This window comes from Alligator sinensis, unplaced genomic scaffold (assembly GCF_000455745.1).
Source record: "Alligator sinensis unplaced genomic scaffold, ASM45574v1 scaffold466_1, whole genome shotgun sequence".
Classification (NCBI taxonomy): Eukaryota; Metazoa; Chordata; order Crocodylia; family Alligatoridae; genus Alligator; species Alligator sinensis.
The window spans coordinates 1,347,878-1,363,658 of NW_005842406.1; the positions used below are offsets into that span (position 1 = coordinate 1,347,878).

Below are 15,781 nucleotides of genomic sequence, written 5' to 3' on the forward strand. Positions count from 1 at the left end.
AAAAGGATAAGTACAAAGTCTGCTCATAAGATGGAACAACCCCATGCACCGATACAGGCTAGGGGCTGTCTGGCTGGACAATAGCTCTGCAGAAAAGGACCGGGCGGGTTACAGTGGACAATAAGCTGAATGTGAGCCAGCAGCGTGCCCTTGTTGCAAAGAAGGCTAACAGCATATTGGGGTGTGTTGCCAGCAGGTCAAGGGAAGTGATTATTCCCTTCTATTTGGCACTGGCGAAGCCACATCTGGAGTACTGTGTTCAGTTTTGTGCCCCCCACTACAGAAAGGATGTAGACAAATTGGAGAGAAATCTAGTGAAGGGCAACAAAAATGGTGAGGGGGCTGAGGTACATGACTTCTGAAGACAGACTGGAGGAACTGGGCTTCTTTAGTCTGGAAAAGAGAAGACTGGGAGGGGATTTAATAGCAGCCTTCAACTACCTGAAAGGTGGCTGCAAAGAGAATGGAGCTAGACTGTTCTCAGTGGTGGCAGATAACAAAACAAGGATCAATGGTCTCAAGTTACAGCAAGGAAAATTTAGGTTAGATATTAGAAAGAATTTTCTCACTAGGAGGGTAGTAAAACACTGAAATAGGTTACCCAGAGAGGTGGTTTTAGCTCCATCCTTGGAGGTTTTGAAGACCCAGCTTGACAAAGCATTGGCTGGGATGATCTTGATGTGGATGATCCTGCTTTGAGCAGGGGTTGAAGTAGATGATGTCCAGAGGTCCCTTCCAACCCTAATTGTCTATGATTCTATGACTTTCAAGGTTAATATCAGCCTTTTGACACCATTTCAGGCAAAAGTTAAACAAAGTAAAAGGTTAGTTCCAAAGCTAATTGCAAAGTTAGTTAAAAAGTAAATAGCGACTTTTAAAAGGGTCAAAACCAGTTTAAGATAAACCTGGATGTATGTAGTATCAGACTTAACTTGAATCTGGAGGGGATCTGAGACAGAAGTTCAATAAACTGATTTAACCTAAATCAGTTAACTCACAGTCCCCCAGCAACCCAGGATGCTTTGCACAAACCCTACAAACCCCCCTTATAGGGCAGGCGGGCTAGCCTTGGCCCAAGCTGTTTGATTTAGCGAAGCAGGGAGATGTGTTCTAGCGCCCCCCCAGTTTCTGGCTTGGGCCACTGCAGGCATGTGGCTGCATTACTGGAATCAAAAGTGAATGACTGTTTACTAGCTTATTGGTTCAATCTATGCAGCTTAGACTAACCTGCGAAGATTGAATTGATTCAGCCTCGAGTTTTCTGACTGTCCACACTTAGCCAAGTAGATCAGCTCTTTGTAAACCATTCTGGACAGATGTTTGTGTAACCTGCACTTCTAGGCTAGGAACAGAAATTGCACATAAACTGGCTTAAGTGATCAGAAACCAGTTAAAATCTGTAACAGAACAGAAGCTCAGTGCACATAAACCACCTTCAAAATGGCCAAAACTGGTTTAAGATAAACCTGATTGCACATTGGCAACGCATAAGGGGTGCATGGGGGTGCACATGCACCCCCTAAGAGAGCTGGTGCACCCCCTCACAGGCCATGCTCCATGGTTAGGCAATGGGCAGGGGTGGTAGGCAGGAGCACCGGTGCCCCCCCAGGAGTGCCAGCTGGGAAGTGAGAACACTGGATGTAGCGCCATGGCTACTTCCAGGAGTGCTGCAGACGCTTCCTGGTTGATGAGTTTTGCCATGGGGTATCTCCCCTCCTGGTCTGTGAGATTGGCCATGGGGGGAACCCCCCCAGTCACTGACTGTTTGCCGGGGGGGGGCATATGCCCCCCCTGACTAAGGTGGCACCAATCACCCATGTGGTTGGATGTAGTATCAGACTTAACTGATTTATGTCAAACCGGGTTATGGAACTTCTGTCCCAATTCCCCTCCTGATTCAAGTTAACTCACAGTCCCCCAGCATCCCATGATGCTTTGAAGCCCTGAGCTGTGCTGTCTTCCCCAATGTACCAGGGCTGGCCCCACCCCACTACTTTCACAGAGCTGAGGCAGTAGTCTCTGCTCCCTAGCCTCTGCCTGTCAGCCCAGCTGGATGAGAGGCAGGGGAACAGACTCCTAGCCCAGGTCTGCACAGCACAAGGAGAGGGAAAGCACCCTCTGTGGGGGAGGGAACACCCCCCTGAGGTTGTGGGATCTGGCCAGCCCCAGGCTGCAGGGACTATTTCCCCCATACACACCTGTGGGCATGAGGCCAAGCCCTGTAGGACCATATTGAGAGGTGAGAAGGGGAAACCAGGGGCAGGGCTTAGGGGACCCTGTGAGGGGTAGGGAACCTCCACCAAGGTTGGGGGATCCTGCCAGCCCTGGCCTAGAGGGACTGTTCCCCCAGGAAGGGTGCGGAGAGGACAACAAGGTAGGGAGGCATGTGCTGGGCAGTCAGTCAAGGATGAGCCCTGCTTGGTTGTGTTTGGGTACCTTTGGCAGCGGCTAGCAGTCCGAGAGGTGTGCTGTAGTGCCCCCATCTACTGGTAAGAGCCATTGCAGGTGTCTTGCTGCCTTTCCAGTTTTAAAAGTTAATGTCAATTCAATCTATGCAATTTAGAGAAACCTGCAGAGATTGAACCAATTCAGCATGGGGCTTTTTGACTCTCAATACTTAGCCCTAATGATGGAGATGTTTCACTCTTGAAAAGAAGCTGTTTCCCTTGCATGGCTGAAAGAACTCTGCAGCATCCTGCCATCCTTACAGGCACCTTAGAAGTTAAATACTCCCCTCCTCCCATCCTAGTCGCATCTAGGCCCTTGAATAAAGCTGCATGACAGAGCATGCCTGAACAATATAACTGCCAATAACATGTCAACAGCTCATCTCTGTAATGGCATACCGTGCTGTCGTGCCTCTTCCATAACTATGGCACCCTGAGGCTGGAGCAGCAGCAGCAAACATTTTTTTAAGATATAACCAAAGTGGTCTAAATAGTAGGAACTTCTTGAAATGGGGGTGGGTCTGATACTCCATACAGAACATGGGAAGGTATGAATTTGGTTTTGTACTGCATCTGAAAGACTGAGGCTTGGGCAGGAAAGGAGGAAGAGACAGCAGAGAGATCTATGTAGCTGAAACAAACATTTAAAATCCTGTTAAATAGCCACATATGCAATGGGAGTTAATGTACTGAAAGTTTCTGCCCTCTACTGGCATTTTTGAAGATTGCTCACAATTTATCTATACATTTTGGAATTACTTCACAGAGGAATTATTATAGACTTAACATTCAAAGGCTTGCCATGCTGGCCAACTATTTATATAAGCAAATCTTTAGAATGAGGTATCTAAGGGGCTATGGGAATGCCAGTATCTGACAGTTTAAGATATCTACGTACTTCTCACCTGGCTCAATGCCACAAGATTAGTATAAAATGTCTCTCCCTTTGCAATTACTACTTGCTGCCTTCTGGCTGAACAACAAAGGAGGAGAGAGAGGTGTGGGAACAAAAAAATGAAATAATACTCTTTTGGTCTATGTTCTTATTCTGCTCCCAATTCTTCAGCCCACTAAAACAAAATGAATTATTTCCACAAAAGAAATAATTTGGGGTTGATTAAGACCTGCAATTCATAAATGGTTCAGAAGTAGATACAATCATATTTGATAACCTCTTACAGATATTAAATTCCTTGAAAAATCATACGTTTACTGTGACTGAGTGCATCCATTTTCTTTAGATATGGAATATCATACATTTTTAAACTTTCATTGTCTGTGAATAATGGATATTTTCCATTGGTTAATTCATGACAAACGGATAATTTTCCAATTAAATATATACGTTTTAAGAACTAATTTAGATTACATAAGTAGTCAAAGAAAACAAGGTCTGGTGTTAAAATATAAGAATTCCTAAAGTTCTTTATTATGTTATTTTTTAGATTACTTCACAGTGAAATCTGAAAACATCAAGCCCAGCCCTACAATACTTAGTTATGCATGCCAGTAGCCCTTTTGAAGTCCCATGTGGTGTAGTTTTAACCAATGATTCTGCCAATCAATAGGACTGCTCACGGAGTGCAAAGTTAAATAAATGAGTATGTTTTTGCAGGATGGAGGCCTTAGCATAACAGGTCAATATCCTAGCCATTCATTGCTGGAAATGTCTAAATAGCTTACTTTTGAATACTGAGAGATCTTTGATTTTTTAAAACTACTACATTAATTTACTATTAATATCAACCCTGTTTGCCTCAACTTTTATAATTTAGCTGTGCTTTAGTAAACATAATGCCATTTCTCCAAAAGTTTAATTCATATATAAGTATATACTGTATTAAAGAATTGTCTGTCTGTTTCCACCACCATGAAGACACTGCCATTATTCCTACCTAGTCATAGTTTACATTGCATCTGTACAGTGGTGTCTGACATATGCATACAACCGGCAGTCACATTTCCTGGGCTAACTGCACAGCTTCCGCCTGCTGGTCTCTTCAAAAACCTACTTATTTAGTAGGTAACCATCAATCCTTCTGTATCATGGACCATGGTATATACGTGAGAGGTCACCAGGACCTTCGATGCATGCATCCTAGGCAGGAGTAGGGAGGAGTGGAGGCTGCTCAGACTTTCTAACTCACCTTTAAAGACAAGGTCCAAAGGCCAGACCAAGTCCAGAGGTTCGGTGCCTCAATGGCTGTAGTTATATGTGCGTCTAGGAATCAAACCTGGATCTCCTACATAGCAGACAAAGATTCTACCACTGAACCACAACAGCAGGTCTACCTACTTGAGTCTTGACATAATGCATAAACATGGAATCACACAATTCCCCTACTCTTGGAAGGCTGTCATTCCTATCTCAGCACGTCTAGTATTTACAGTTTTCTTTCCTTCAGCTTTGATGAGGGCAGCCAGTGACCAAACAGCCCCTTAAGAGTACCAGTCATTTAGGACAAAGGAAAAACAGGTTTTTAGCCCCTACATTTATTTGCCTTCCTTCACTAAAGCTTATGGGGGGGAGATTCAACTCCTTTACATTCTTCAGCAGAGCCTCTCCTATAACAGCACCTCCTCATGAGCTGCTGACAATCAATCTCTGCTGTTTCTCTTAAAGAGTTTTACCTGTTTGCATCTTTCAACCTGTAGTTCCTTGCTGTGCAAAAGCCATGTCATTGTGGACTGGAGCCTAGAAGCAAACTAGTTTCCTGCAGTTCTTCCTAACCACTATCTACTTAGAGACTACTTAACTGGCAAGCCCTTGGGTTATACTCTTCAACCTATTTTTTCCTGCAGCCACTTACTAAGCTAGATCAATACATTCACAATGTAATGTGAAAGTCTTAAAACCCAAAATCCAATAACTTTCCTTCACAGGGCAGGCCACATATAGCAGTCATACAACTGTTACATCTCAGTATTCCTAGGTTATTACCTGGCATTTCCACATCCATCACATAGCCTACATGAATCAAGTAGGCAGCTGGTAATTTGGCAGCTGAGAGGAAAATAAAAGGTGCTAACAGAGCCCAGGGCACCAATATTGTGAATCCTGTTTTATGGCCCTGTTCTTGCTGCCTTTTTTGCATTAGTAGACAATTACACCCATGTAGAATCCTAACAAGCCAAGAGGATAGGATCTTAGTATACAGGTAGATATACTATGCATTTTCTTTTTTTTCCCCCCTATTCGAGATATCTCTTCTGTTCTATTATGCAGAGATTTGTATCACAAAAGAGGGATGTGTGATACACTGCATTATCAAATTGGCTGCACATCTTAAGATTTTTTTTTTTTTTTAAAGAGTCTCTTCCATGTCACTAGTCCCTGGAAAAATGTGTCAAAGAAGTCAGTTCGTATAATGCTACTTCTCTAGCCAGCAGCCCACAGATGGCCCCAGCTGCCATGGATCCACAGCATTACAGACTCTTTGGGAACAAGCTCCATCTTAGCAGGAGGCCCTGGGCCTCCACAGCCCTAGGGTTCTGTGACTGCATGCCTGATTCAGGATCTGTGTTTCACCACTGTTCCTTATGCAGATCCAGAAGAGCCTAAACTGCTGTCTTAGAAGCCATATACCCACCACATTTTTGCAGTGATGCACTGAAGTCTTTTTTGGAACAGGACATCATTAGTCAACTGGAAGACAATGAACATTAGTAAAGCAAGACCTGCACAAATGCATCCTTGCAACAAAAACTCTTTCGCTCTTTTCAAATGTCCTGTGTTCTATCTTTCTGCAATGGGATAAGAATCTTAGTACACTAATACATCATTTTTTTTCTCTCAAAGTTATGTCTTTCTGGTACATGCTCTTTTCCCTCTGATTAACAGTTGTTAAAAGTTAATGATCTGGGTGATGTTCTTCAATTCGAGCTCACAGGCACCTGCATGCATAAGCTGACAATTCTTGATAGACCAACTGCCATATATGCGACTATTCTTCTGTCTTAAGACAGAAGAATTTACCCACTCAGTGAGAAGGGCTTACTATACAAAGTGAATGGGGATGCTGAGTCATGTACACATTTCCATAAAGATAAGACAGACATTTCCCATGTCTACACTAAGCATGCTTTGCAGAAGACTTGACTTCAGTAGTTTCTCAATAGACCCCATACCAATCCAGACAAGACTAGCTCCCAATGTTATATATGCCTGTGTTCTGCAGAAGTGAATGCTGAACTCTCCAATTCAAATCTCATCTCCAGATGAGTATAATTGGATAGCAGACAAATTCTTTTCTAAAGTATTCTCCTATGTAAGAGGGCAGGGGAAAGCAATCTCTTTCCCATATACAGTAGAAAAATAATTACATTTTGCAGAACTCAATTAAGTGAAAGAAAGTACAAAACCTGGAAAAGTGTTCCTACATGCAGTGGGCATCAGCTTCCCACTTGAAAGTGCTGTACAAACCTGACTATAAATGTTACATAAAAAGTTTCAATTTTAATGAAACAGATCAACTAATTCATTAAGACAATATATATATTTATTTAGCTCAAAATATTTTGTGTTTTAATAGTAGATTCTGAGTTTCTTTTCCTTTTTTTTTTTGTTCCCAGATATTTTGCTTGCTTAGGTAGTAAAGAACCATCATTAGTTATACAAAACACATTATACCACACTCCAAGGCAAGATGACTGTCTGCTTTCACATCACAATAACTGCTGGACTAGCAGAAGTTTAGATGTTTTAAGGCAAATTAAGGGCTCTATCTTGCAATCCCTTCTCATGCAAGTAGCCCTTATGCAGCCTTAAATCAGTAAAGAATACTTGCATAAGAAAGGGTAACATGATTGGGCCTTTATATACAGTGGTGATGGTGTCTATTGTTACAACCCACAAAAAAAGAGCACTGAACTGATATTCCCAGATAAGCAAAAAGAACAAATATTCCAGAAACATTCAAAAAAGAGTTACTAGAAAGATACAGAGACAGACAGAAACTTCCACTTACATATGTGGATACAGCACAGAATTGACCTCAGTCAGTCCATTAAGGATGGACTTCTAAAGAGTTACTAGAAAGATACAGAGACAGACAGAAACTTCCACTTACATATGTGGATACAGCACAGAATTAAGCACAATTTTGGATATAACCACCACTACAATTTAAAACATGTACATCAGGGCTGTCCACCTGGTGGCCCACAAGCCACATATGGTCCCTGGCTCCCATATGGCAGCTGCTGCTGCTGCCACCATTCTGGCAGCTTTAGGTGGCCAGTGGTCAGGCTCCCCCTCCCTTCTGAAGATTCTGCTTTCTGCGTCTGCTCTTGCAGGCAGGGCCTGGTGGGGCTGGACAATGAGAGGGTTTTAGCACATGCAGTAGGGGGACATTTGGGCTGCCACACCACAAAAGGAGCCCCCTGCACCACCAAGAGCGAGTCTTCACTGTTCATGCTGTGCATGTGGTGAGGAAAGGCCGGGCTGCACACAGCACATGGTCCCCCCCCAGTCTAGAAGTTGGACAGCCTTGATATAGGTAATTAAAATTCAGGATTAGCATATTTGCAGCCTTTAATTCAATACTGTTTGATATATAAATGCCACCGGCTCACATCTAACAAGAAGTGTTACTCAATATCTTGTTCCACAGATGTAATCACTGCATACAATACACGACCCAAACTTGACTAAGACGTTAGTTTGCAATAGTTTTGTTGCTACATTTTCAGAAACAATTCCACTGATCAACCTCAAAGATGTGCTGCTACTAGTTCAGTCTTCCCTCCTGTGGTTATCACTTGGATTAAACTGCCTGAGTTGGGTCTGTTCTTTCCTGTGATCCAGTCATAAAAGGTCCTGTTAAAAAAAATACAAAACTATAAAGGGCATCTAGGCAGGAACTGTAAAATAAAAGCCAGTTGGCCATAATCTCTTCCCAATTCCTGTTCCACATGCAGTCTATTCAGACAGAGTGCACCACTTGAAAAATAAGGACTTTTGGACCTGAGCAGAAGCTATGTGCTTACTTGGAACAGTTGTCCCTGTGCGGGCCGGGAGCGATCCGGGCCCTTTTTTGCGCTGCGCGGGCTGTGGCCAGCAGCCCAGGCACGCTGGGTCAGAGAAAGCAGGCGACACGCTAGAATTAGGCACGGACGCATAATGGTTGATTCAAGATTGTTTACTTACACCGAAGATGGTCGCGGTGTAGGCTGGACAGTTTCCCAGGCAAAACTCCACTTAAATCCTCGTTTGAGGACTCCGACAGTACTCGGATCACTCCCACGGAGTTGTCGAGGCTCCGTGGATCCTTTTTGTGCGCAGGGAAGAGGGATACGTCAAGGATTGCGCTCGGTGACGGGGAGAGGCTGATCAGACCCCTGTTGCCTTCTTTGAATACGCTGGGTCCAATAGGCTCCGCAGCGCTTAGAGATCTTCACAAGACGTGAAGTCTCCTCCTCCTGGTGTTCGTGGAGTCCTCCAACTTGGGCGGAAACCACTCAAGCCTTTTATACGGCTAGCAAGCCGATCACTAGCCACCACGCGTGAATAATTTAACGCAAGCCAATAATGGGGCTCGAATTAGAATACAAATGGCGGGAACTCCTTGCAATGTGCATTTCTTAGCTGCAAAGAAGAAATGCACACTGCAAAGAAAGCTACAAATTGGCGGGAAAATAATTCAGTGGTGCCAAAGCGCACACAAAACAAAAATCACACCCTTGGGTTGTGACAGTCCCCTAGAAGGTTTCTATTTTGACTTGCAATGTCTTTGTCTTTCAGACTATTTCAATAGGGTTTACAGTCAAGAATAGTTTTAAGTGTAGAACACCTAAACAGCCATAGCAGGTGCACTATTTAAACAGCCATAGCAGGTGCACTGTCAACTTGTAATTAGTTTACACAAAAAGAAAAAAGAGAGTAGGTGTTTTCAAGGGATGCTTTTATGGCACAAGGAAAGGTTGAACAGAGACACCTGAAGGGCAAGGCAGTTAGCTCTGAAAGATAACAACATTCATCCATGGTAGCTCTAGAGATAGAATCAATAGAGCCACATTAGCCCAGACACAGCACTACACTAGACACCTCCACTGAGAAGCAGGATACCCTGGCCCAGGTGCAGTGCCAAATTAATGTGGCTCTACTGCTTCTGGTTCCAGGGCTAGAGTGGGCAGACCTAGCTCAGGTGTCTCTGCAGAGTGTTGCATGTGCCTTGTAGACTTCAGCACATGAGCTTGCATGTCTATGTGCCATTAGACACACTGGGAGAGCGTCATTTTTAATGACCAAGTTAAAACCCCTCATTTTATTTACTTTGAGCAGGAAAAGTTATTAGCTAGATTGACAGTGGTCTTTTAAGTAAGGTACCTCAAGCAGCTGCCTAAAACATTCTTAAACCCAATTTCCAATTAATGAAGTCAAAAAGGCAAAAAAATGGAAAGTCAAAACAAAAGCTCTAAGACCAATGTTGCCAGGTAAACATGGAGGTTCAGCTCAGGTCTAAATGACCTTGATTTACCTAGTTTAAAGTTACAAGGTAAACTGCAGACTAAACTGTTTTATGCCCCTTCTGATACATGAAAGGGAACTCATTTCCTTCCCACACTCCCAAAAGAAGTCATGCTTTAAAGGAAATGGAAAATCCCTTTCATGTCCCCTTTGCCACATCGTTCACAGCAAGTGATTTATTTTACACATGAGATAATCAGAAAATAGCAGGGTTTATCTGCTAGGAAGAAAAAGGAAAGGAGATGTACATAAAGAGGGGCAGAAAACTTACCTACCAGGAGCAATAAAAGGCATAAACACTTTTGTTACAGTTCAATTTTAAACCAGTGTACTTATGTCTGACACAGCTGTCCATGACTTAATTTAATTGTGTGCATGTTTTACAAGGCTGGCTAACTAAAATGCCCAGAGTCAGATCCTTAGTTGAACCTTGTGCATATACACTGAAGTTTGCAGTTATGCTAATTTTCACTTGCTAAGCAGATAGCCCTAATGCCCACCCTAACACTGAGGCATGGAGAATGAAGTGTGTAAACCCATCCAAATCCATGTAGTAAGACAAACATTTTAGGAGTGAAGATTTAGAAGGAAACAACTGGGATAAAAGTGATAGCTAGAAATTGCTTAGTCATTGTGCATGTACTCACTCTGCAATGAACTCTAACGGTGTCCAGGAGCTGGTATCTGCATCAGGCATTGATTTCCTGTTCACTGGTGTATCCAAGGTAACCCTGCGATTGAAAAAGATAAGCCTTTCATTTGTTTATCATGTTTCTGATAAGAGCCGTCCATCCTCTTCTCTTGCTCAGTTTTAAGGACAGTGAAAGCCAGAAATGTATACATTTTTCTTGAATCCTGTAGGTCTCTTAATGCCACATAACCATTGCTTATATAAAATTGTAATCTGTATTTATAATTAAGGATGACATAGAGGGCAAGTTTTTCAAAAGTATATAAGTCAGTTGTAAATCAAAATCCCATGCATAATTATTATTCTCTTGTACCCTCCGATACAAGAACAACACTTCTCAGGGCATCTATCTATAGACATCTGAAATCCCCTGAAGCCAAGAGACCAGTTTGAACTTGCTGTGTGTTGTTACTAGTATTCTGCTGGAGAAGTAGAATACTTATGTAAATGTTCTGTATATCATCATTCTCTGCTCCAAATAGGTTTGTAAGGGAGGTGATGGGGGGATGCAATTAGAGGAGTTCAGATAATTTTTAAGTCATGATGCAGTACTCTTAAACCTTGAAAAATTGGGTATGGGACCAGCACAAAAAACTCCTCAAAACCTTAACTAGACTAGCAGAGAATTTAGGCAGACTATTAGGCCATCCAGGTAACATCTCCACCAAGACAAGAAAACAACTTATAGTTAGCTGTTAATAAAGCTGCTGTAGTACAGCGAGGAATTAAACCTTTTGGTTTTCCCTAAAGACTTGTGAAACGACTTTAATTCCCCAACAAACTCTGCAGAGAAAGGATACGCAATATTTTGCCCTTCAACAGAAACTCCATTTCTGTAGGAAGGGTTTGTAGCTTTCACCAGTACACCAGCTGGCATTACAAAGGTAGAGTTTGATAGATAATACAGAAAATGGGTCATAAGTCACTGGGGCTTTGGTGACGTTTCTGTGGCAGTGGACTTCAGTGCTGCTGAGCAGCAGCCAGGCATTAGGGCTCTTCACCCATACCACACTGTGGCAAGATGGTGGGGACTGCAGCTGAGTCCTAGTGCCAGCCCACCTTGGACCCGAGCCAAGTCATTCTGCCACCAGAAAATACTGCTGATGCAGACTTAAGCTCTTCAGGACAGGGATTATCTTTTGTTGTATATTTATAAAGTGTCGAACAACACAGGGTAGACCTGGTCCATGATTAGGGCACCCTGATAATGCAAATACAACTGATGCCTGATAGTTACGGATCTCTGTAATTCATGCTGGAAGTGTGCAGCATAGTAGCTTCTTTAATCTTGGGAGTTTCCCTTGTGCGCCCCGCCCACAGTTGCTGATTGGCAGCATGGCCCCATCACTCACCACTCACACCCAATGGCCAAAGGGAAAACTGCAGCTGCACAGGCAGCGACTGGCAGTGGGTACACGGGTGAAACTCCAAAAGTGAAGCAGCCACCACACACTTCCAGCCCAAATTCCAGAGATCCCTACTGAGAGTAGCAACATGTCAGTGTCTCAGCGCTATGCCCCTAAGGGGCAGTTGCTGTTATCAGGCCTATCAGCTGAACACATGAAACTAAAAATGTTCCTGGGGTATGTTGCTCTTATCAGGTGTTGCTGTAAACTTATGTCAAACTTAATTTTTACTTAGGTGAAGTTGTTATTTGCATGTTAAGTGACAGTAGAAGTCAAATATGTAAAAGCACTTTCTGCTAATTGACACACGACAAACATTGCACTACTATACTTTTCTGTGAGCTGTAAAACACATCTTAAATTGTGTCATGTGTCTGTTTTTAGACTCTGATCTATAGTAAAGAATAACCATGTTGAAACATGGCTGTAACTAAACATTCTAGTAGAGTTAAAACCTGACTCTCTAGCATCCATAATAAACACTTTTTTTCTGTCTAAACACAAAATAAGAGTCCATGTTACTGTTTATGGCAATACCTGTGACTTGCAAGATACATATTCCAGAACACTAAGATGTCCCCCAGCCCTGAGGAGCCACAGCTGTGTTTAGATAGTTATCCCTGTAATCTGGATAGAGCCTGAAGAATATCCATGTGACAACCTAGTAGAACACCATTTAAATTAAACAATGCAATAGCAGAGGTAGCTATGCAACTACTTACGGTAGAACAGCAACTGCAGCAGAACCAGATGGCAAACCATTATTTGTGCCAGCTAAACTCTGACAGAGCTGGTGCACTGCTCCCTTTGCCATGCCGTATCCAATCATCCCTGACAATTACAAACAACAGTATTAAAAACTCCAAACCTTTTCACTAATAAGCACCGTTTAAAATACAATGAAGATCTGCATTATTTGAAGAGTAGGCTTAGAGTCATCTATTCCAGTTTATCAACATCAGCAGTCTTTTAGCACATAAACCCATTTATGTTCACATTACATATACACATTGAGAAAACACCTGCTAGATTATAAAGAATTTTGTTACTATAATAGGAATTAATATACCCAGCACCACAGAGGTAAAAATATTATTTTTTAAAGTTCTGGTATGCTTGGGTATCCGTCTCAAATTGCACCAGGAAATCAGAACACCCTTTTCAGGTAAGATGCTCCATAACATAGCACTATAACTTTTATATTTATAAATATACAGAAGTGGCATCTATTCTCTTTCATCCAACCTTGCAAATATTTATATACTTTAAGTAGTCCCACTGATTTTAAGACTGCTGAGCTACTTACTGAGTTACCACTCAGGCTTACATGTTTTTTAGCCATACTTGCTCAGCTGCTTTGAAGGAAGGTACAAGAAATCTCAAAAGGAAAAATGACTAAACCTGTCCATATGGAAAGCATTTTCCTAAACCCTCCCAGTTACAAGTTGGATTATGTTCTGAAAGACAGAGGAGTTTCTCTCAATGACATTTATTTTGTCTATGGTAACTGAATATGTTCTCATTCCCTACAATATCTTCATCTTTCCTTTCAATTCCAATGTGCTTGTGGTCTTAGTATCTTGTGACCATTAATTTCACAGATAATTATGCACTGTGTAAAGAAATATTTCCTTTGATATGGTACAAGTTTTGCCTCCATTTCACCAAATATCCTACTTTTTCCATGTACTAAGAAGTGACTGATTTACCTACTTTTTAATCATTATTTGTATCCCACTGATATATCCCCTCTAAATCAATATATGCTTGCACCCTCTCTCTCCCCTCTAAATCAAATCTTTCTTATCTTCCATTATATTGAAGTCTCTTCATGCTGCTAAATTCTTTTGTTATTTATTCCTGAACCCCTTCTATATCCACTATATTTTTTCCACTTCTTCAGTCAGCACTAGGCAGTTGTCATTTAGCCATTGCTCTCAAATAGGAAAATTATGCTCTATTGTAAAGAAAATATATCACAAGAGAAGGAAGGGAACATAATTAATTACTCAATGAGCCTATAAGATCCATGGTAGCTGTGAGCAACAATTTTCTCAATTTCTCCTGATATTTAATAAGTTGTGTTTGCCTAGGGCACTGCTTACATCTTTAAAAATATCCACAGTGATTGAAACCATCCAGCTCAAACAAAGCAAATTGAAAGCAAATTAATTAGATTTTCTGTCCTAACAAAACATCATGAGATTGCAAATATGGGAACCTTGGGAACATTAACAGCATATGGCCAGTCGGTTACAAAAAGAAAAACTCCTATCCTGTTCATTTTCTATAATAAAGGATTTTTATCTTCAGAGTGTATTAGATTCATCTTTAAACATTCAATCATATAAGATGCATTATAAATTAGAAAACACAATAGTTTTCCAAAATATAAAGACACAGGTATAATTACTTCCCTTCAGTTTTTAGTTTTACAAAGCATTTCATAATTTTAATGATAATCCTTCTGGCTTTAAAGGGATGTTAACCTTTGTCTTCACTCTCCCACTGCCAGAGTATGTATTTTTTGAAATTGCTGCCAGATTTTCTTCTCTTAAGCAAGAAAACAGGAATGTGATCAAAGACTGCAAGGTACATTTTCAAGGATCACACTAGACAGCTCAAGTAGATCAAGACAGAAGGTCAGCAACCTTGTCTGTTTCTGAAGCTAAGTTCATTAGAAGTAGAACGTGGGCAGGATGAGCATGCTCAATAATATCAGGCGAGTTATCACTAACCTAGGTAAATAAGAACTCTGCCTTTCAGAAAAGCAAATATGGAGTTTAACCTTTTCCAAAAAGTTTTGCGCTGTTGCAAGTAAAGCTTTTCATTTGCTTTTTCCTCAGACCTGAAGAATGCCTTATGTTGAAAAGCTTGTCTAACTTTATTCCAACCATGCAGTTGGTTCAATAAAAGATATCACCCGTAAAAACCCCTGTAGGCATTCTTATCATATGCTAAGTCAGGTTTCACCAAAGCCTGTCAACTAAGATTTAAGTACTTAGTTTGACGGTGTCATGCAAACAAAAGAACTATTTGGTATTATTTCCATCTGTAACGGTTACAAATTTCCTGAAGCAATTCAAACAGCTGTTTCCCATAATATGGTAAAAAAAAAAAAAAAAAAAAAAAGAAGAAATAAAACTATTGTTTCTCAACTGAGAATAATTAGAAGTGGCATATAACAATTGTAACAGACATCAAAGCAAGCAACATATTTTATTTTTTACCTGGGGTTCCAGCTAAAGCAGCTTTGGCTCCTGTCAGAGTCAACAAACCTCCTTCTTTCAAATGTTTTGTAGCTAAGTGACTGGATATAGTTGATGTCCAAACACTCTGCTTCCACATCAGGTCACAATTTTTGTATAAAGCTGGTAAACAAGACAATTACGAGGCAAAAATTTAGAAGACAAAACTCATTTTCTAGTTCAGTGATTCTCAAGCAGATTGCCTGGAGATCCTTTGAAGGGTGCTCCAGGGTGCTATACAATGTTAGCACTGTTAGGTATGCAAACATGATTCACAAAAAAACCTCCAGAGATTTCAAATAGAAATCTATAGTATTAAAAACATCCTGACCTGCTGTGATCTTTCCGAGTTCACTGCAACAGTGAAATTGCTGTAGTTTTCCATAGTCAAAAAAATAGCAAAACTAAAAACTGGCATTTCCTAAGGGGTGCCTTAAGTCTAAAATAGTTAAGAACCACTGGTCTACTTTAAGCTCACTTCCCATCACACAGAACGAAATAGTACTACATACATCTTTCCC

General features: G+C 41.3%; 1 protein-coding gene across 1 annotated transcript in view; it reads right to left on the reverse strand.

The window, feature by feature from the left end:
* Positions 1 to 7,471: 7,471 nt before the first annotated feature.
* QDPR (quinoid dihydropteridine reductase) overlaps positions 7,472 to 15,781 on the reverse strand; it is a gene marked incomplete at its 5' end in the record, with an annotated part of 14,636 nt that continues 6,326 nt past the window's right edge. Inside the window, 4 exons of the mRNA XM_014522865.1 lie at positions 7,472 to 8,265; positions 10,563 to 10,646; positions 12,735 to 12,843; positions 15,243 to 15,383. Coding sequence (XP_014378351.1) covers positions 8,160 to 8,265; positions 10,563 to 10,646; positions 12,735 to 12,843; positions 15,243 to 15,383 — 440 coding nt within the window. The remainder of the gene's footprint in view (positions 8,266 to 10,562; positions 10,647 to 12,734; positions 12,844 to 15,242; positions 15,384 to 15,781) is intronic.